A 22,861-nucleotide genomic window follows, 5' to 3' on the forward strand; every position below is an offset into this window, starting at 1 on the left:
CTTCTATTGCTAAACCAACCATTAATTGATCCAGAGCTTTTTGAATGTCGTAAAGCCATATAATTTGGAATAATTTACTAACGTGATAAGATCTATTGTCAAAACATTCCAGGGCTCTAAGCTAACATTGCACTGCCTTAAGTTAGTATACTTTCTAATAAAATGAAATGATGTGAATGCTGATGCAGAGTTCCCAGAACTGTTGACTACTTGCTGTTGCATGTCATGGATCCTGTCAAATAACTGATTAGTGAAGCACGAGATGTAATAATATTAATATAGGAGCAATCCTGTTACCATATCATGCAAATGCCAGCTCTTCCAAGCAGGCACAGACCTGAAACATTAACTCTGTTTCTCATCATAGATGCTGCCTAACAGACCACGATTTTCTTGTGATTTTGGAAAACTATTGTTTTAAACAACTGTAGCTGGTTTTCACCACTATTTCTACTAGGATGTTCCAAGCCTTGGCAATCCTTGTTATTTTATATATTGCCTCTGGCTTTGTTCTTTTAGTGATCTTAAATTTGTGTCCTCTAGTTATTGACATGTCCACTTGTGGAAACCATTTTTCTGATTTGCTTTAGCAAACCCGTCTAAATTTGTGTACTTGAATAATATCTCTTAAATTCTTAGCTGTAATTAAAGGTGCCCCAGTTTTTCTGATATCCCCTTCTAACTAAAACCTGTCACACTTGTTCCCATAATGAATCTTATCAAAACCCTTTCTTCCATTTGCTTAATTTGTTGGTTAATCCTGCTTCCTATTTTGTGTAATCTGGAAATGCTTAAATTGTGCACCAGGCGTGAGATGAATTTTAATATGAAGAGATTTGCTCCTGCCAATGGCCACTAGGGGACGCCACTCTTTAGCTCCATCCAGTCTGAAAAACAATCATTTATCACCGTACCATTTTCTATTTTTTAAACAGCTTCACACCCATTTTGCTGCATTCTCTTTAATAACATATGCCTTAATTTTTATCAACAGCTCCTATGCTACACCCATCGGACACAAACACATTTCCTTTATCAATGCACTTAAAAGCAGTTTTCAGACACGGCTTTTTAAAAATAAACCCTGTCTTGCTGATGATAATCAACAGGTCACTCAGTTAAGTGGGGCTTTGGGTAATGCTGCTGAGTGCCATCTGAACTGTAAAGAATGAGTGGAAGTAGAAGTCCTTCCTGAATTTTAAGATAAATTTGTTGCACATTCGATCTTCAATCTTATTTTTAATACCAGTTAGGTATTCTGCAATACACGAGTGGTGGTTGAAAATCTCTGTAGTTTAGAGGTTCTGATGTTTACTGGTTTTAGAATACGATGAATTCTTTAAAATATTTCTACAGGACAATTTAACTGAAATTATGACCGTGTGAATTTGAAACTGAAATTGTAGACCGAGACTTCAAAGGGGTATTGTGGTTATATGAAAACTTGGCACATTTTGGAGGGAAGGATTTTTGCAAAGTTTCATGCTTGACATTTTATAAAAATGCAGCTTGGATGATGGTGATCTGTTTCAATAATGCATTTTACCTCAGGAGCGAGGGAAGTTACCTGAAAGATCACAACTTGCAGAAGAAAATAACTGGGGAGACGAGCCAAGGTATGAACACGATTTGTTTATTATTGTTGTATGTATTAACGTACAGTTAAAAGTATTGGTTCTTGCGTGCTATACAGACAAAGCATACCATTCATAGAGAAGGACACGAGAGAGTGCAGAATGTAGTGTTACAGTTAGGGTGTAGAGAAAGATCAACTTAATGCAAGGTAGGTCCATTCAAAAGTCTGACAGCAGCAGCGAAGAAGCTGTTCTTGAGTCAGTTGGTACGTGCCCTCAGACTTTTGTATCTTTTTCCCAATGGAAGAAGGTGGAAGAGAGAATGTCCAGGGTACGTGGTGTCTTTAATTATGCTGGCTGCTTTTCCGAGGCAGTGGGAAGTGTAGACAGAATGAGAGGCTGGTTTGCGTGATGGATTGGGCTACATTCACGACCTTTTGTAGTTTCTTGCAGTCTTGGGCAGAGCAGGAGCCATACCAAGCTATGATACAACCAGAAAGAATGCTTTCTATTGTGCATCTGTAAATATTGGCGAGAGTCGTAGCTGACATGCCAAATTTCCTTAGTCTTCTGAGAAAGTAGAGGCATGGGTGGGCTTTCTTAACTATAGTGTCGGCATGGGGGGACCAGAACAGCTTAAAAACTTGAAGCTCTCGACCCTTTCTACTTCGACCCCGTTGATGTAAACAGGAGCATGTTCTCCTTTACGCTTCCTGAAGTCGATGACTATCTCTTTCGTTTTGTTGACATCGAGGGAGAGATTATTGTTGCCGCACCAGTTCACCAGATTCTCTGTCTCATTCCTGTACTCTCTCCTCATTGTTCGAGATCCAACCCACTACTGTGGTGTCGTCAGCAAACTTGAAAATCAAATTGGAGGGAAATTTGGCCACACAGTCATAGGTGTATATGGGGTATAGTAGGGGGCTGAGAACACAGCCTTGTGGGGCACCGGTGTTGAGGGTGATCGTGGAGGAGGTGTTGTTGCCTATCCTTACTGATTGTGGTCTGAGAGTTAGGAAATTCAGGATCCAGTCGCAGAGGGAGGTACAAAGAACAGTACAGCACAGGAAACAGGCCCTTCGGCCCTCCAAGCCTGTGCCGCTCCTTGGTCCAACTAGACCAATCGTTTGTATCCCTCCATTCCCAGGCTGCTCATGTGACTATCCAGGTAAGTCTTAAACTATGTCAGCGTGCCTGCCTCCACCACCCTACTTGGCAGCGCATTCCAGGCCCCCACCACCCTCTGTGTAAAAAACGTCCCTCTGATGTCTGAGTTATACTTCGCCCCTCTCAGCTTGAGCCCATGACCCCTCGTGATCGTCACCTCCGACCTGGGAAAAAGCTTCCCACTGTTCACCCTATCTATACCCTTCATAATCTTGTATACCTCTATTAGATCTCCCCTCATTCTCCGTCTTTCCAAGGAGAACAACCCCAGTCTACCCAATCTCTCCTCATAGCTAAGACCCTCCATACCAGGCAACATCCTGGTAAACCTTCTCTGCACTCTCTCCAAAGGTATTGAGAACCAGGCCACGGAATTTGGAGATGAGTCTCATGGGAATAATGGTATTGAAGGCTGAGCTGTAGTCAGTAAATAGGAGTCTGACATGGGTGGCCTTGTTATCTAGGTGTTTCAAGGTTGAGTGCAGAGCCAGGGAGATGGTGCCTGCTGTGGATCTGGTGCGGCGGTAGGCAAACTATAGTGGATCCAGGTAGTCTGGGAGGCTGGAATTGATTTGTGCCATGACTAGCCTTTCGAAGCACTTTATAATGGATGTCAGAGCCACTGGCCGATAGTCATTAAGACACGCTGCTTGGTTTTTCTTGGGTACCGGGATGGTGGTCATCCCGGTACCTAAGAAAAACCACAACTAGTTAATCAGAGCTGCAAATAGAGTTGAAGGGACACATGAGCTTAAAGCCATTGTATTCTTCAAAATTGGGGGAAATAAATTCTGTATTTCATTTAATTCCTAGAACAAACTTTAAGAACAGTAAGAAGTTTCACAACACCAGGTTAAAATCCAACAGGTTTATTTGGTTATCAGGTGATGAAGGGGCAGCGCTCCGAAAGCCCGTGCTCCCAAATAAACATGTTGGATTTGAACCTGGTGTTGTGAGAGTTCTTACTGTGCCCACCCCAGTCCAACGCCGGCATCTCTACATCATGGCTACCACAAACTTTAAGGAGCTTGTTTTTCAATGCATAAGAGGATGGGCAATGGCAGTGCAGTTGATGTGTACACAGAGACTTTGAAAATGCATTTGATAAAAGGTGATTGGCAAAAGAAGCAGACACAACATGAAACATTTTTATGCAACAAGTGCTTAGGATTTCAAATGCACTGTTTGGGGTAATAGATATAGATTCAGTGGTAGCCTTTGGATACAGACTTCAAGGAGAAGAACATTGCTCAGACATGGGGAAGGAGCAGGAGATTCTGATGAATTGGATTGCTCTTTGAAAGCTCTGGTGTAGATTCTGGGCTGGATGGTCTCCTGTGTTCTATTATTCTGATCTGTTGAATAATGTTTTTTTAAAGTAAAGCTACCTCTTGAGAAAAATGTATTCTCTCAAAATTCAGGACTTTAATTTTTTCAATTAGTTTAATGCTCATCTACTTTATCATATGTTTGGATTAAATACAACACATGTTTGTGCATGTCTGCAGCTTTAGTTTTTAGTGTCCATCACACACTGAATCTTCCACTTTGTATAAAATGATATGAGATCCTTTAACAGCAAAGTAAAAGTTAGTTTATTAATGAGTCACAAGTAGACCTTCATTAACACTGCAATCAAGTTACTGTGAAAATCTCCTAGTCGCCACACTCCAGCGCCTGTTCGGGTACGCTGAGGGAGAATTTAGCATGGCCAATCCACCTAACAAGCACATTTTTTGGTCTGTGGGAAGAAACTGGAGCACCCGGAGGAAACCCATGCAGACTCGGGAAGAATGTGCAAACTCCACACACACACTGACCCAAGCCAGGAATTGAACCCGGGTCCCTGGCGCTGTGAGGCAGCAGTGCTAACCACTGTCACCCCAACTTCCAAAACCTGTGATCTCTGCCACCCAGAAGCAAGGGCACCAGATGCATGGGAGTAGCAGCCCCTGCAAATCGCACACCATCCTGACTTGGAAATATTGCCATTTTGCTGGGTCAAAATCTTGGAATTCCTTCCTAGCAGCACTGTTTTCCTTCAGCACATGGACAGCAACACATCACCACCTTTTCAAGGGCAATAAAAGTTTCTTTATTAGTCACAAGTAAGGCTTACGTTAACACATTCGGGTCAATGCACCTAACCAGCTCGTCTTTCAGAGTGTGGGAGGAAACCCACACAGACACAGGGAGAACGTGCAAGCTCCACACAGACAATGACCTAAGCCGGGAATTGAACCCAGGTAGGCAGCAGTGCTAACCACTGTGCCACCGTGCTGCCCCTCATTAGGGATGGGCAAAAAATGCTGCCCTAACTAGCGACGCCCACACCACTGGAACAAATGCAGTCACAACTGAGTTTTTTTTAATGTTCATCAGAAGAGAGATATCAGTTATTTTCTAAACTTGAAATAAACTGGAAAAATTGTTGAGATTACAAGGAATTTCTCAAGTAGTTGCCAATCTAGAAAGATTTCAGACAACAATTATTAGCCTTTAGCTCATGTTGCATCTTATTTCGATCACTTCTACAATTGCAAAGTCCTTGAAATAATCTGGTTAAAAGCCAAAACTTCTGTTTCTGACATACTGGTTGATCGTGGTTAATTTAAAAAAGAAAATTAACTACGGTTATGTAACATTTTTCAGGGCTCCTCACAAAATATTTCATAGCAAATTAATTATTTTTCAAGTGCTAGTAGGAACACCTCTGAATATTGGAAATGAGAAATGTTTGAAGTGGGTCAAAGGTAGGGTTCTGAAGACTGGAGGAACAGAGATCTTGGGGTCCATATCCACAGATCTCTGAAGGTTGCCATTCTAGTGGATAGAGCTGTGAAGAAGGCCTATAGTGTGTTAGCTTTTATTAACAGGGGCTTGGAGTTTAAGAGCCGTGGGGTTATGCTGCAACTGTACAGGATCTTGGTGAGACCACATTTGGAATATTGTGTGCAGTTCTGGTCACGTCACTATAAGGAGGATGTGGAAGCGCTGGAAAGAGTGCAGAGGAGATTTACCAGGATGCTGCCTCGTTTGGAGGATAGGTCTTATGAGGAAAGGTTGAGAGAGCTAGGGCTGTTCTCTCTGGAGCGGAGGAGGTTGAGGAGAGACTTAATAGAGATTTATAAAATGATGAAGGGGATAGATAGAGTGAACGTTCAAAGACTATTTCCTCGGGTGGATGGAGCTATTACAAGGGGGCATAACTATAGGGTTCATGGTGGGAGATATAGGAAGGATGTCCGAGGTAGGTTCTTTACGCAGAGAGTGGTTGGGGTGTGGAATGGACTGCCTGCAGTGATAGTGGAGTCAGACACTTTAGGAACATTTAAGCGGTTATTGGATAGGCACATGGAGCACACCAGGATGATAGGGAGTGGGATAGCTTGATCTTGGTTTCAGATAAAGCTCGGCACAACATCGTGGGCCGAAGGGCCTGTTCTGTGCTGTACTGTTCTATGTTCACCTATTGTACTGAATTTTCTGCTGGACCAATGTATTATGGTTGCATAGGTGCACTTGCAAGTTTTAGATATAAAACACTACAATTGATAGCTTTGTTTTAATAGGTATCCAGTGAATTGCTGCAGCTATTATGCCTGCATCTTGCTTTTTTTTATGACTCCATTAGCAATACATGTGGCTTTTTTGTTCTGCTCTCGAATCTCAAGTTTCCTGAACCACTGGTCAGGATAACTCAAAGAAAATACTTACTTTGTGAATGTAACCTGTACGATATATTGGGGCTATGTCCTGGAGTGTCCCAGTTGTTATCTCCATTTATTTTTGTTTTTTGAATTGAAAGATAATTTTGACAGTTTTCTTTTTAAAGTTCAATGAATATTTTTTCATAGTTTTACCTACCAAGTCCCATTAACAGAAAGAAACATGATATGCGGGATAAACATATCCCAGGAAAAAAAAATCAGATTTATATTCTGGGAAGGTAAAATTAAGCTCATGTCAGTAAGTATTTCAATGCCATGTTATTTCTTAAAGGTATTTTTGTGAAGTTTCTTGATGGTTCCTCAAAGTAACATTACTTGATTGTAAAATTGCAGGCCTTCAAGGGATTTGCAGCAAATGGTGCAAGACGAGGATGAACTGAAAGAAGTGACAGACTTGCGTAAAATAGCAGCTCAATTATTGCAGCAGGAGCCACAAAACAGGTAAAAGTGAACACTCCTCTTTCGGATTGACTACTTCAAACAACCTTTTGGATGCGTAAAATGATTTCAAGTCAACAATTATACTTGAGTAAAATATAGTGTGCTCTGAATTTGAAGGACAATATAAATTATCTGATGATCGAGTGATTTTAAAGCCTTCATTTCCACTTTGCTGTTAATTACAATGCCCAATTCAAACTATCATGATTTAGTATTTACTCAGCGAGAATCTTCATATAGTGATGGACTATATCGAAAAGGTTTTGTCACAGGCATTAAATTTTGTACGTTATGCACTTTTGTTATATGTAACGGCAGTCAGATACAATTTTAAGCATTTTGGATTTCATTTAGATGGTATCCTAAAAATAACATTTTGAAGATTTGTAGATTGGGAACACAAAATTAGATAGTCTATTTTTCTCTTGTGTGTTTCTTCCCCTTTATTCTTTCTTTCTAATCCTTTTGAATTTTTAATGTACAGTCCAGTTTCAATACTGCTGTCTTTCTGTTCCTATGTATTCCTATAATGCCACATGTGGCAGTTTTTAAAAATTTTATATACCTCGTCTTTGATTTATTTTTGCATATTATTACTAATAACTTCCATATGCTTTCCCAATACCTTTCTTACTTCCTTGTTTCATATTGATGATTGATGCTCATGATGTTTGAGTACAGACGGAGGCCATTAACTTTTAAAGCATCATTCAATGAAAACTTTATCCAGAGAAGACAGGCAGCAGGACCAGGATCAAGGTACATTTCTAGAACAAACCAAAATATAAAAGTGGCTTTCTTGTACCACAGTGTAAACATTCATAAAGCAAGCATTACACCAAGTTTTCTTTGGCTACTGCATAAAACATCAGCATGAAATTATGCCCAGAATCTTGTGCTTCTAGAAAGTGGCACGTGTTTTTTAGGAATTCCATTATGGAATTTACATATTGATATTTTTCATGAATACAATTTACATATTTACAGTTTGATCAAAATTGGATGAAAATGTGAATAAATAAAATTTCCAGGACAAATTTTTAAAAACTGTATAATAGCATACTATACTGCTGTTCTGGTGGCAAACTTCCGGCGCACAAATTTGCAGCTTCACTCATTGAGTGCCTGCCATCCTGAGATTTCGATCTTTCAGATTAGAAGTGCTCTAGCTTCTGGGTCAGCATGTATAATCACCCACTGCTTTCTACCAGTTTGATGAAGATCTGAAGCTCGTTTCTTTTATTTCCATTTATATTAATTCAGTTAAACTTTTTTTCCTAGTATTATAAATCTTATTTTGGCTGATGCTGAAAATTCTTTAAATGTATGAAGCTCTAATTTAACCATATATTGAACCATCCTATGTTCTCATTGTGATAGCCAAAGCCGAGGGTATAGCAAAGTGCTTATTTGCCACTCCCAATTAGACTAGTTGTAGCTTAACAGGAAAATTGTCATTTGCATCACATAACCAGTAACCTATTAATACCATTTTGAATTACCAAGTCCTTCATATCAGCGATAAATAATTATGGTTGTGTATACTGATCCAAGTTGTAGGTATCATGTTTTCATAATTTTCTCATATAGTTACAATTCTTCTCATGATTAAGCAGAATATTTAATTAAAGCTACAGTACTGCAACAATAAATGGTTTTGGTTATTGATTCTTTATATAAAGATAATGTATTTTAATAAGGCTTTGGGGGGAAAAAACCTTTACCATCTCCCAAGACTTTTAACTGACTAATCTATTATCTTATATGTGACAGTATATCTTGAATTTTTCATAACAAACCTTTTCTGTATTGTATCAAAATGTTTTTTAATGTTTCAGATCCTTTCTTTAAATTTTTCATGGACTGTGGCATCTCCTTCCTTCCTGATCCTTTTTACTTAGTTAGCTAGCCATGACTGTAATGATTGAACTACGTTTTCTGGCATTCTTGCTCTTTGTTTATTGGTCCAGCTGTAAATTTTCTTTTATTTTGCTGTTCTTGCCCCCACATCACATATTACCTAGAATAGCATAGGATGTTTAGCACAGAAACAGACCATTTATCTAGTTCATGTGATATTTATGCTCCACTCAGTCTTCTCCCATCTGTCTTCTTCTAAATCTACCATTGTAACCATCCATTCCTTTCTGCCTTATGTGATTGCCAACTCAAGTGCATCTACACTATTTGCTTCAACCGCTCCCTGTGTTAGTGAGTTTAACATTTTTGCCACTCTTTGCATGAAGAAGTTTCTTCTGTATTCTGTATCGGATTTCTTGGTGACCGCCTTGTGTTGATTGCTTCAAGTTAAAGGAAATATTCTGTATCCATTCTATCAAAACCTTTCAAATCCTTAAACGCCTCATATTAGTTCAACCCTCATCTTTTTCCAAGAGAAAAGAGAACTCAGCCTGCTGATCTTTTTCTGATATGTATACCCAAACATTTCTGAAACCTGCACTCTCTCCAGTGCCTCTATATCCTTTTATTAATATGGTCACCGGAACTGCATGCAGTCCTCCAAGTGTTGCCTAATCAAGGTTTGATGCAGCTTTGGCGTAACTTCCCCATTTTTCAATTCTATCGAGAAATAAAGCCTTGTGCTTGGTTTGCTTTTTATTTAACGGTCTTCCTAACCTGTGACACATTTAGTGATCAATGTATTTGTACTTCGAGATCGCTATTCCTCTACCCCACCTATACTTACAGCTTCCAAGTAATAAGTGACCTCCCTCTTGGTTGTGGAGAAAAATGGCTAGCAAGCTATTATGTTTTTCACTCCCCTCTTGAGACCAGGCAAAACTTAGGAGTTTAAAAACGGCTTTTATTTTGTGCTATAGCAAGGGCACTAGTGCTCCAGTTGGTGGCACACTAGAGAGCAAGGATTGCACAGTTATACTTTCGGGTTTAGTTACAAAAAATAGCAGATACCAAATCAAAGAAGTACATTTGTTTAAAAAAGTATCTATCCATTTACAAATAATAATTAGGATTATATAACATGAATATAGTTGACCAATTACAATTTGGGCACATCTAATTCATTATGATATCACTAAGCACACATTTTTCTCTATTTACCAATAACTTCCAGACACAGGTATGACAGGATTGTGTTTGACCAGTGGTGTATCAACTCCCTTGTCCTAATGGATGAGCTGCAGCTGCACATTGTTCACTTGAATAGTTGTGTGCAAATTGTGCAAATAAAACGTCCCTTATAATTATTACAGTCGGGCCCTTGACTGTTACCTATAGACTGAGCTAAGGCAAATGGTTTCTCATCAGTGATTCTCTGTCTATGCAGTCTTGAGAATTTAGCAGCTTGTGTGATTTTTGAGCTTGTACGATTTTTAACTTTCACGCTTCATCATACCAAAATGCACTACCTCACATTTGTGATGAGCTTATCAATTACTAAATTTGCCAAATACGTCCCCATTCTACAAATCTATTAATGCAATCCTATAATTTGTTACAACCTCCTCCATGTTGAATATGCCCCCAATTTGGTGTCACTTGCAAATTCAGAAACTGTTTTGGATTCCAAAGTCCACATCATTAATGTAAATTGTGAAGTGCAGAAGTCCCAGCACTGATCCATGTGAAACACCATTTTCCAACTTCTGCCACTCTGAAGTGATGTGGAGATGCTGGCGTTGGACTGGGGTGGGCACAGTAAGAAGTCCCTCAACACCAGGTTAAAGTCCAACAGGTTTATTTGGTGTCACGAGCTTTCGGAGCACTGCTCCTTCATCAGATGAGTTACTCTGAATAACTACCCTGTATGACACATTCTGCTTTTATGTTGAAACCTGCCGACAATCCATTCTGCCACTTCTCCCTGACTTCAAATTCTCCACCTTCATTCATCTATTATGGGGAACCTTATTGAAAGACTTTTGAAAATCTGAATAAATTGCATCCACTGCATTAATATTGTCTACTCTTGTTATCTCCTCGATAAGATTGATCAAGCAAAATTTTCCCTTTTGACATTCATGCCAGCTATTCATTACTATATTTCTTGTTGCTGTTCTCTCCTTTAGTACGGATTCCATTATTTTCCCAAACACCAACATAAAACTGACTGGTCTGTAATTTTCTTATATAGCAATTATATTCGCTATCTGCCAGTTTTCTGGCACTACATCTTAATCTAATGAGCCATCAAATATGTGTAGCAATGTCTCAGCTATCTCTTCTCTCAATTCTTTTTAAGTACATGAATGCTTCTGGAGCAGGGGTTTAATCCTCTGAGTTTGTTTATTCAATACATACATTTTATTATTTTAAATGCACTTATTACCTATAATTAGCTATTACTCATTACCTATAGTGTTATTCTGTCTATCCCTAATGGCCTTATTCCCATCACAACCCTCATTTTATTCATGTGTCTGTAAAATATTTTGTTATTTATGGTTTTCTGTTCCTTGATTTAATTTAATGGTTCCTGTTGTCTTCCTAATTGATTTCTGCCCTAATCTCTTTGTATTCTATTTTATCATGTGCTCCTCTGCGGTCTGTGTACTCGGTGTTTGTCTTTTTTCTAACCTTAAGTTATATCCTTCGCCAAAATCTTGTTGCCGTTCTCGCAGACGGGATCTTATGTTCCTGCCAATGGCACACCCCTGCCAAACGTTTTCCAGTGGCGAGGAGTGCATTCAACAAAAAACCCACTGACAACGGATCATAAGATCCTGCAGCCAGTGAGTGACACGCACCTCCCACTGCCATGAAACACGCCACTGAGGGAGAAAAATCCCAATTCGTACGTCTTGTTTCCATTCCTATATTCATCAATTGAGTTCCACTTGTATTTGGTTTGTTCTTTCCTTGTAGCAGAACATATTTTTCCTGCACTCTAAGCGCCGTTTCAAATGTTTTGCATTATTGTTCTACATCATTGTTTGCCAATTTTGTGTTGCAATATATTTTCCCAAGTTCTATTGTCAGCCTCTCAAAATCAGCAACGGAAAGAACAAAAAATACAAATGGGACTCTGGATGATTAAAGACATAAGGAAACAATTTACACTCATGGGTCTATATTACATTCTAGTGGAAGGGAGGTGGGAAAGAAATTATTCTGTATTGGGCAACTTACTAGGCTGCAGTCAGAACCAAAGAACATACCAACTCGCGGTTTGCTGTAACCCAACAGGGAGGCTTATTCCATAGCTGTGTATTCAGTCAGGCTCAACACCAGATTGAACCCAAGTCTGTAAACCTGGCTGATGACATCACCCATGCTCACGTGACTCGCCTCTTAAAGGGACACTGTCCCAACATAACATACACCAACTATAATGCATAGCAAATATGCAGACAAATTAGGAAATGGAGTTTTAAAAAATTATGATAATCATGGGACTTTCATTCTTTTCATTCACTGTATTGAAGTGAACTTGCATTTACTCCTGGCAAGCAGCACCTTGATTTTAAAATTCTCATCCTTGTGTTTAGATTCCTTCATGTTCTTGCCCCTCCCTATCTCTTTAATCTCAAGCCCCATAACTCGTAAGATCTTTGCCTCCCTAATTTTGACCTTTTATCTATTCCCAGTTATAATTGCTCCATCAGTGTTGGCCGTGCCTTCATTTCCCAGATTCCAAGCTAAACAATTCCCACCCCTGCACCTTATCACATTGCTTTGCTTTACTTTCCTCCTTTTAAGATGCTCATTAAAACTGAAGATAAAAGCAAAATATTGCAGATGCTGTAATCTGAAATAGAAACTGAAAATGCTGGAAAATCTCAGCAGGTCTGACAGCATCTGTGGGAAAGAATACAGTAAGAAGTCTCACAACAGGTTAAAGTCCAACAGGTTTATTTGGTAGCAAATACCATAAGCTTTCGGAGCACTGCTCCTTCGTCAGATGGAGTGGAAATGTGCTCTCAAACAGTGCAAACAGACAAAATCAAGTTGCAGAATACTGATTAGAATGCGAATCCTACAACCAGCCAGGTCTTAAAGGTACAGACAATGTGGGTGGAGGGAACATTAAACACAGGTTAAAGAAATGTGTATTGTCTCCAGACAGAACAGCTAGTGAGATTCTACAAGCCCAGGAGGCAAGCTGTGGGGGTTACTGATAATTTGACATAAATCCAACATCCCGGTTTAGGCCGTCCTCGTGTGCGGAACTTGGCTATCAGTTTCTGCTCAGTGACTCTGCGCTGTCGTGTGTCGTGAAGGCCGCCTTGGAGAACGCTTACCTGAAGATCCAAGGCTGAATGTCTGTGACTGCTGAAGTGCTCCCCCACAGGAAGAGAACAGTCTTGCCTGGTGATTGTCGAGCGGTGTTCATTCATCCGTTGTCGTAGCATCTGCATGGTTTCCCCAATGTACCATGCCTCGGGACATCCTTTCCTGCAGCGTATCAGGTAGACAATGTTGGCCGAGTTGCAAGAGTAGGTACCGTGTACCTGGTAGATGGTGTTCTCACGTGAGATGATGGCATCCGTGTCGATGATCCGGCACATCTTGCAGAGGTTGCTGTGGCAGGGTTGTGTGGTGTCGTGGTCACTGTTCTCCTGAAGGTTGGGTAGTTTGCTGCGGACAATGGTCTGTTTGAGGTTGCGTGGTTGTTTGAAGGCAGGAAGTGGGGGTGTGGGGATGGCCTTGGCGAGATGTTCGTCTTCATCAATGACATGTTGAAGGCTCCGGAGGAGATGCCGTAGCTTCTCCGCTCCGGGGAAGTACTGGACGACGAAGGGTACTCTGTCCACCGTGTCCCGTGTTTGTCTTCTGAGGAGGTCGGTGTGGCTTTTCGCTGTGGCGCGTCGGAACTGTTGATCGATGAGTCGAGCGCCATATCCTGTTCTTATGAGGGTATCTTTCAGCGTCTGGAGGTGTCTGTTGCAATCCTCCTCATCTGAGCAGATCCTGTGTATTCGGAGGGCTTGTCCGTAGGGGATGGCTTCTTTAACATGTTTAGGGTGGAAGCTGGAGAAGTGGAGCATCATGAGGTTATCTAAGGGCTTGCGGTACAGTGAGGTGCTGAGGTGACTGTCCTTAATGGAGATGCGTGTGTCCAAGAATGCAACCGATTCCGGAGAGTAGTCCATGGTGAGTCTGATGGTGGGATGGAACTTGTTGATGTCATCATATGTTGTTTCAGTGATTGCTCACCTAAACTCCAAAGGAAGAAAATATCATTGATTTATCTAGTGTATAGCATCGGTTGAAGGTCCTGTGCGGTGAAGAAGCCTTGTTCGAACCTGTGCATGAAGATGTTGGCATATTGAGGTGCGAATTTGGTCCCCATGGCTGTTCCGTGTGTCTGGATGAAGAACTGGTTGTTGAAGACATTGTGGTCCAGGATGAAGCGGATGAGTTGTAAAATTGCATCTGGAAACTGGCAGTTGACGGCATTGAGTACTGAGGCCGTTGCAGCAATGCCATCATCGTGGGGGATGCTGGTGTAGAGTGCCGAGACAGCCATTGTGACGAGCAGTGCTCACGACACACGACAGCGCAGAGTCGCTGAGCAGAAACTGATAGCCAAGTTCCGCACACATGAGGACGGCCTAAACCGGGATGTTGGATTTATGTCACATTATCAGTAACCCCTACAGCTTGCCTCCTGGGCTTGTAGAATCTCACTAGCTGTTCTGTCTGGAGACAATACACATTTCTTTAACCTGTGTTTAATGTTCCCTCCACCCACATTGTCTGTACTTTTAAGACCTGGCTGGCTGTAGGATTCGCATTCTAATTTGTATTCTGCAACTTGATTTTGTCTGTTTGCACTGTTTGAGAGCACATTTCCACTCCATCTGATGAAGGAGCAGTGCTCCGAATGCTTATGGTATTTGCTACCAAATAAACCTGTTGGACTTTAACCTGGTGTTGTGAGACTTCTTACTGTGTTCACCCCAGTCCAACGCCGGCATCTCCACATCACGGAAAGAATACAGTCAGTGTTTCAAGTCTAGATGACTCTTCGTCAGAGCAAAGTGAATCAGTAGAGATTTATACTGAGAGTGGGGGGGGAATGGAATCGAACAAAGAGAATGTAAATGAGGATGAAGAAGGCTGAAAAAGGTGCTAAAAGTTCCATTAAGTAATCAGAATGTGTGAATGGCAGAACAGAGGTACAGAGATGGTTAAGGGACTGCCTGGGGATAAGGGCAGTTGCTCTGAGGGGATGGGGTGGGGGGAGAGAGCTAGAATGGAGAAGTGGAAAAATGGAAGTGAGAAAGAAGGATGATAAAATGGATGAATGAGATGAAAACAAACAAAATGAAATAAAATAAATGGAGATGGGAGTGAAGGTGGAGGAGAGAGTTCATGCTCTGAAGTTGTTGAACTCAGTGTTCAGGCCGGGAGGTTGTAAGGAGCCCAATCGGCACCTTAGGTGTTCATCCATTTTATCATCCCCCTTTCTTCCATTTTTTCACTTCTCCATTCTAGTTCTCCTCCTTGCCCCCTGCTCTTTGGGGCAACTGTCATAATCCCCAGCCAGCTCCTTAACCATCTGTACCTCTGTGCTGCCGTTCATGCATTCTAATCACCTAATGGACACGTTTAGCACCTTTCTCAGCCTCCTAATCCTCATTTACATTCTCTTTGTCCAATTCCAGTGTGCCGCCGCCACACCCCCCCCCCCCCCCCCCCCCCCACCCTCATAGTATAAATCTCATAGTATAAATCTCTGCTGATTCTCTTAGCTCTGATGAAGGGTTATCTAGACTCAATGTTGGCTCTATTCTCCCCACAGATGCTGTCAGACCTGTTGAGATTTTCCAGATTTTCTGTTTTTACTCAAAACCTACCTTTTGGATGAAACTTTTGATCATCTGGTGTAATATTTTCTTCCATGGTTTTGTGTCATTCTTTTATATGTTCCTGTGAAGTGCCATGGGATATTTCATTGTATTAAAGGTGCTGTATAAACATAAGTTGATGTAGTGGGACCAATATAATTTTTGCCTTGATTGACAGTTTTGTAACTATCAATGCTTGATGTTGATTGGGGTGTTTTTTTACACAATATTTATGCAATTTTATTTGGTCCTGAGTATTGAACTAAGCATGGTATGGCTTTGTTTTTTTGGTTGGACATTGTAGGCTTTTTAGCAGAAAACTGAATATTTTCCCATTATAAAACTGCCTAATTTTATTTTCTGGCCAGCAAAGCTTGCAGTAAGAACAAAGAAAATTACAGCACAGGAATAGGCTCTTCGGCCCTCCAAGCCTGCACCGACCATGGTGCTCGACTTAACTAAAACCCCCTACCATTCCAGGGACCATATCCCTCTATTCCCATCCTATTCATGTACTTGTCAAGACGCCCCTTAAAAGTCACTACCTTATCCGCTTCCACTACCTCCCCCGACGACGAGTTCCAGGCACCCACTACTGTGTACAAAAAAAAAGAAAATCTGCCTCATACATCTCTTTTAAATCTTGCCCCTCGCACCTTAAACCTATGCCCCCTAGTAATTCACTCTTCCACCCTGGGAAAAAGCTTCTGACTATCCACTTTGTCCATGCCCCTCGTAATCTTGTAGACTTCTATCAGGTCTCCCCTCAACCTCCGTCGCTCCAGTGAGAACAAACCAAGTTTCTTCAACCTCTCCTCATAGCTAATGCCCTCCATACCAGGCAACATCCTGGTAAATCTTTTCTGTACCCTCTCCAAAGCCTCCACATCCTTCTGGTTACTTGGATTATTCAAGATTTTTGTTCAATATAAATAGAAGAAGATTGTTAAACAAAATTTATATTTTTGAAATGTTATTGGCATCCACCTATCTGCTTATTATTAGTGATTGAGTCATTCCACTGTTGCTTTTCTGCTTCATCATCTTGACAACGAGATCACAGAAATGCAGTCAATAAAACTACTAATCTGGAAGCTGTTGAAGATTTGAATTTGATTTGTTTTATTATTGTCACATGGATTGGGATACAGTGAAAAGTATTGTTTCTTGCGTGCTAAACAGACAAAACATACCATACATAGAGGAGAAGGAAAGGAGAGGATGCACAATTTAGTGTTATAGTCCACGCTAATGTGTAGAGAAAGATCAACTTAATATAAGGTAGGTCCATTCAAAGGTCTGATGGCAGCAGGGAAGAAGCTGTTCTCGAGTCGGTTGGTATGTGACCACAGACGTTTGTACCTTTTTCCCGACAGAAGAAGGTGGAAGAGAATATGTCCGCGGTGCGTGGGGTCCTTGATAATGCTGGCTGATTTTCCGAGGCAGCAGGAAGTGGAGTCAATGGATGTTTGTGTGATAGGGTTATGAACGTAGTCCAACCCTTGTAGTTTCTTGGGGCCTTGTTCAGGGCCAAAGAAACCAGGAATTGAGTAGCTGCATAGATGATTTCAAATGTTTGTGGTGAATGAAAAATGAATATCCTTTATCCTTTTAAATGACATTGCCTCTTGAAGGATCCAAGATGTCCATTTATATAAAAACTGCATCTAGTGTGACATTGCTTATGTGAGTCAAAGCTAGGAAACTCTTGGGCAGCTTGCTTTTATATGAGGTAGAATGTGACAATGAACTTCGAATTTTGCTAATCTATTTTATGAAGTTGCGAATTTAAAATGGTTGTGTCATTGCTTTTTACATTTCTATTTTTCCAGACTTTTCGCTCACTCGCCTTCAATAAGTGGAAGAGACAGGAAGAAAAAAACATTGGAGTCTGATAGGTATTTGTGAATGTTGCGCTCTCATGCGAGACCCTCTCTGTCATGCCCCACATTCCTTTTCTCTAAGACATGCTTCATACTAATAATTCATATTTAGGAACTCTGACAAGCCCTGTGGATGTGTTCACATTGCCCTCCTATTGCTATTTTAATCTAGAACGTAGTGAATTGCATATGTTTTGCCCCCTGGCCAGATTCCTTTCTGCTTATTCTTCATTTCAAGAGATTTAATTACACTTAGTTTATTCAACAGTTATAGTGCTGCAGTTGTAAATGGTGAATTTCAATGTTCTTGCAAGTGCATTTATAAGTTTAGCACAATAAGGTTAGAGTCCCTGTCAATTTTTTTCTATGCAATTACATGCATTGCATGTAATGATTTTTCTTTACTTTACTTGTGGTTATTAAATTAAAGTGGGATCAGAATTACTATTTCTTTCTTGATACAGTTTAAAAGTGTCCTCAGGTCCTTGAAGCATATGCAGACTCATTGGGCCGAATGGACTCCTGCACTGTGGGGATTCTATGATTCATATGCCTAATACAGGATAAATCCTATTTTTACTTTAATGTATTTTATTCGTAACTCAAATGCTGCACTGTTTTTGGTTATTTTTAAACATTGTTATCCTTGTTGCTCGATTTGCAGTTTAAAGCTCAGACTGCCTAAATTCTCAGTCCTTGTAGCCACCAGCAGAAATGTTTCATCAACTGTAGAGGCCCTTGCAGGGATATTTGTTTTATCTCTTTCCACTGGCGATGTTCCGGAAGACTGGAAGGTGGCTAAAGTTGTTCCATTGTTTAAGGAGGTGTTCCATTGTTTAAGGATAGTGTTCCGCAGGGCTCTGTATTGGGACCTCTGCTGTTTGTGATTTATATAAACGATCTGGATGAAGGTGTAACTGATCAGTAAGTTTGCGGATGACACGAAAATGGCTGGACTTGCAGATAGTGAGGAACATTGTCAGAGGCTACAGAAGGATATAGATAGGGCTGGAAATTTGGGCAAAGAAATGGCAGATGGAGTTCAATCCTGATAAATGCGAAGTGATGCATTTTGGTAGAACTAACGTAGGGGGGAGCTATACGATAAATGGCAGAACCATAAAGAGTGTAGATACGCAGAGGGACCTGGGTGTGCAAGTCCACAGATCCTTGAAGGTGACGTCACAGGTGAAGAAGGTAATGAATAAGGCATATGGCATGGTTGCCTTTATAGGACGGGGCATAGAGTATAAAAGTTGGGGTCTGATGTTGCAGTTGTATAGAACATTGGTTCGGCCGCATTTGGAATACTGCGCCCAGTTCTGGTCGCCACACTACCAGAAGGACGTGGAGGCTTTGGAGAGAGTGCAGAGGAGGTTTACCAGGATGTTGCTTAGATATGAGGAGAGATTGGGTAAACTGGTGTTGTTCTCACTGGAAAGACGGAGGATGAGGGGGTGACCTAATAGAGGTGTATAAAATTATGAAAGGCATAGATAGGGTGAACGGTGGGAAGCTTTTTCCCAGGTCGGTGGTGACGTTCACGAGGGGTCATAGGTTCAAGGTGAGGTGGGGGAGGTTTAACACGGATATCAGAAGGACGTATTTTACACAGAGGGTGGTGGGGGCCTGGAATGTGCTGCTGGGCAAGGTGGTGGAGGCGGACACACTGGGGACGTTTAAGACTTATCTAGGTAGCCACATGAACGGAGTGGGAATGGAGGGGTACAAAAGAATGGTCTAGTTTGGACCAGGGAGCGGCGCGGGCTTGGAGGGCCGAAGGGCTGTATTGTATCCTGTGCTGTATTGTTTTTGTTCTTTGAGGGCAGCAAAGACAAGCCAGGGAATGACAGGCCGGTGAGCCTGACATCAATGATGCATAAGTTACTGGAGGAGATTCTGAAGGACAGGGTCTACCAACATTTGGAGAGTCAAAGTCTGATTAGGGATAATCGGGAAGGTCTTGTGCATGGGACATCAGTCTGACTATCTTTTTAGAGTATTTCGAAGAATCAACCAAGATGCATGAGGGTAGGGTAGTAGATATTGTCTATATGGACTTTAGCAAGTCAAGACCCTGCATGGCAGGATAGCCTGGAAGATTAGGTCACATGGGATCCAGGGAGAGCTAGCTAATTGTATTCAAAATTGGCACAATGGTAGGGAGCAGAGAGTGGTAGTGGTTGTTTCTCGGACTGGATGCCTGTGCCTCAAGGGTTGGTGTTGGGAATATTGTTCATTATTTGTATAAATGATTTGGATGTGAATGTACAAGGCATAGTTAGTAAGTTTGCGGATGATACTAAATTAGGAGGAATTGATGATAGCAAAGGTGGTTATCAAAAATTACAGAGGGACCTTGATCAGTTAGGGAAGTGGGCCGAGGATTGGCAGATGGATTTCAATAGAGAAGTGTGAGGTATTGCATTTTGGAAAGTCAAACCAGGGTAGGACTTGCACAGTAAATAGGGCCCTGTGTTAAGGAACAGAGGGACCTAGGAATACAAGTACATAGTTTGATGAAAACGGCATCGCAGGTAGACAGGGTGATGAAGAAGGCGGTTAGCACACTGGCCTTCATCAGCCAGGGCACTGAGTATAGGAGTTGGGACATTATGTTACAGTTGTACAAGTTGGTGAGACCGCACTTGGAATATTGTTTCGGTCAACCTGTTATAGGAAAGACATTGATAAACTGGGAAGAGTGCAAAGGAGATTTACAAGGATGTCGCCAGGGCAAGTGGGCCTGAGTTATAGGGAGAGGTTGGCCAAGCTATGACTTTATTCCTTGGAATGTAGAAGAATGAGGGGTGTCCTTATTGAGGTGTATAAAATCATAAGGTGCATAGAATGAATACACAGAATTGAAAACTAGAGGGTATAGGTTTAAGGTGAGAGAGGAAAGATTTAAAAGGGACTTGAGGGGCAACTTCTTCACGCAGAGGGTGGTGCTTATATGGAATGAGCTGCCAGAGAAAGTGGTTGAGGCAGGTACAATAGCAACATTTAAAAAACATTTGGATAAGTACATGGATGGGAAAGGATTAGAGGGATATGGGCCATACACATGCAATTGGGATTAGCTAGGAGGGCACCATGGTCGGCATGGGCCAGTTGGGCCAAAGGGTTTGTTTTCGTGTTGTATTGCTCTATGACTCTATCTGCAGCAGGACTGCATTCTAATCTAGGTTCCATATATGAAAAGGGAGCATTCTAAATACTGCTTCATTACTCAAATGTTCATATTCTGTAAAAACAAATGTATCAGAACACTGTCGGTGGTATAATATGCTATTAAACAATGGAAACTTGGAGGTCTTGGGCTTATTGCCCTAGTAGTATAGAGAAGAGAGGAGTTTGGTCAGAGTTCCTGCTCATAGTTGCTTTCCATTGATCTCTGCTCGCCCCAGTGTAGCGAGGAGAGAATACATTATTAGAAATTGGCCCATTCAACCTTCTCCGTCATTCATTAAGATCATGGCTGATCGAGCTGTGGCCTTAACTCCACTGCCTATCCCATGACTCACTGGAAGATCAAAAATATGATTCTGTTTTTAATATAATTCAATGGCCCACCTTCCACTGCTCTGTGGAAAATAATTTTAATGAATAATGACCCTCTTGAGAAAAATTCCTCCTCTTAAATGGGAGACCCCATCTTTTTGAACTCTGTCCCCTCTGTTTCCCTCATGAGGGGAAATATCCTCTCTACAACAAACTCCCTCAATTTTTTTCAACAAGATTGCCCCTCATTGTTGTACACTGCATTGTGTATAGGTGTAACCTGTTCAACCTATTCTCAGAAGACATCCTTTCCTGCCAGAAATCAACCTAATGAACCTCTTCTGAACTGTAAGTAAATTCCTTTTTAAGAAAGGAGACCAAAACTGTGCACAGTATCCAAGGTGTAGTCTCACCAATTCCCTGAACAGTTATTGCAAGACATAGAATCCCTACAGTGCTAATCGAGTCTGCGCCAACCACAATCCCACCCAGGCCCTATTCCCTCAACCCCACATATTTACCCTGCTAATTCCCTGGCACTAGGGTCAATTTAGCATGGCCAATCAACCTAACCCACACATCTTTGGACTTAGAGATAGGATGTATGCGCATTTAGAAAGGAATAAACTCATTAACGATAGTCAGCATGGTTTTGTGAGAGGGAGGTCATGTCTCACTAACCTGGTGGGGTTTTTTGAAGAAGTGACCAGATTGGTTGACGAGGGAAGGGCCATGGATGTCGTCTATATGGACTTTAGTAAAGCGTTTGACAAAGTCCCTCATGGTAGGCTGGTGAAAAAGGTTGGATCTCATGGGATAAAGGGGGAGGTGGCTAGATGGGTGGAGAACTGGCTTGGTCACAGAAGACAGAGGGTGGTAGTGGAAGGGTCTTTTTCCGGCTGGAGGCCTGTGACTAGTGGTGTTCCGCAGGGCTCTGTATTGGGACCTCTGCTGTTTGTGATTTATATAAACGATCTGGAAGAAGGTGCAACTGGGGTGATCAGTAAGTTTGCGGACGACACAAAATTGGCAGGACTTGCAGATAGTGAGGAGCATTGTCATAAGCTACAGAAGGATATAGATAGGCTGGAAATTTGGGCAAAGAAATGGCAGATGGAGTTCGATCCTGATAAATGCGAAGTGATGCATTTTGGTAGAAATAATGTAGGGAGGAGCTATACAATAAATGGCAGAACCATAAAGGGTGTAGATACGCAGAGGGACCTGGGTGTGCAAGTCCACAGATCCTTGAAGGTGACGTCACAGGTGGTGAAGAAGGCATATGGCATGCTTGCCTTTATAGGACGGGGCATAGAGTATAAAAGTTGGGGTCTGATGTTGCAGATGTATAGAACGTTGGTTCGGCCGCATTTGGAATACTGCGTCCAGTTCTGGTCGCCACACTACCAGAAGGACGTGGAGACTTTGGAGAGAGTACAGAGGAGGTTTACCAGGATGTTGCCTGGTATGGAGGAGCTTAGTTATGAGGAGAGATTGGGTAAACTGGGGTTGTTCTCCCTGGAAAGGAGGAGGATGAGGGGAGACTTAATAGAGGTGTATAAAATTATGAAAGGCATAGATAGGGTGAACAGTGAGAAGCTTTTCCCCAGGTCGGTGGTGACGTTCACGAGGAGTCATAGGTTCAAGGTGAGGTGGGGGAGGTTTAACACAGATATCAGAAGGACATATTTTACACAGAGGGTGGTGGGGGCCTGGAATGCGCTGCTGGGCAAGGTGGTGGAGGCGGACACACTGGGAACGTTTAAGACTTATCTAGATAGCCA

At 41.6% G+C, this 22,861-nt stretch overlaps 1 protein-coding gene across 7 annotated transcripts in view; it reads left to right on the forward strand.

Moving 5' to 3' along the window:
- Positions 1-22,861, forward strand: part of lrch2 (leucine-rich repeats and calponin homology (CH) domain containing 2) — a 159,172-nt gene that overhangs the window by 80,182 nt on the left and 56,129 nt on the right. For 4 of the 7 annotated variants that reach the window (XR_013497658.1, XM_078211709.1, XM_078211711.1 and 1 more), the window contains exons 10-12: positions 1,552-1,616; positions 6,809-6,916; positions 17,523-17,588. Coding sequence is in view for 6 of the 7 variants with exons in the window: in XM_078211709.1 (XP_078067835.1) it covers positions 1,552-1,616; positions 6,809-6,916; positions 17,523-17,588 (239 nt within the window). In the remaining variant the exon portion in view is untranslated. Of the gene's footprint in view, positions 1-1,551; positions 1,617-6,808; positions 6,917-7,597; positions 7,676-17,522; positions 17,589-22,861 lie in introns of all 7 variants that reach the window. The other 3 variants (XM_078211705.1, XM_078211707.1, XM_078211706.1) reach the window with 1 other exon arrangement.

Source organism: Mustelus asterias, chromosome 4 (genome assembly GCF_964213995.1).
Source record: "Mustelus asterias chromosome 4, sMusAst1.hap1.1, whole genome shotgun sequence".
In the NCBI taxonomy this organism is placed as follows: Eukaryota; Metazoa; Chordata; class Chondrichthyes; order Carcharhiniformes; family Triakidae; genus Mustelus; species Mustelus asterias.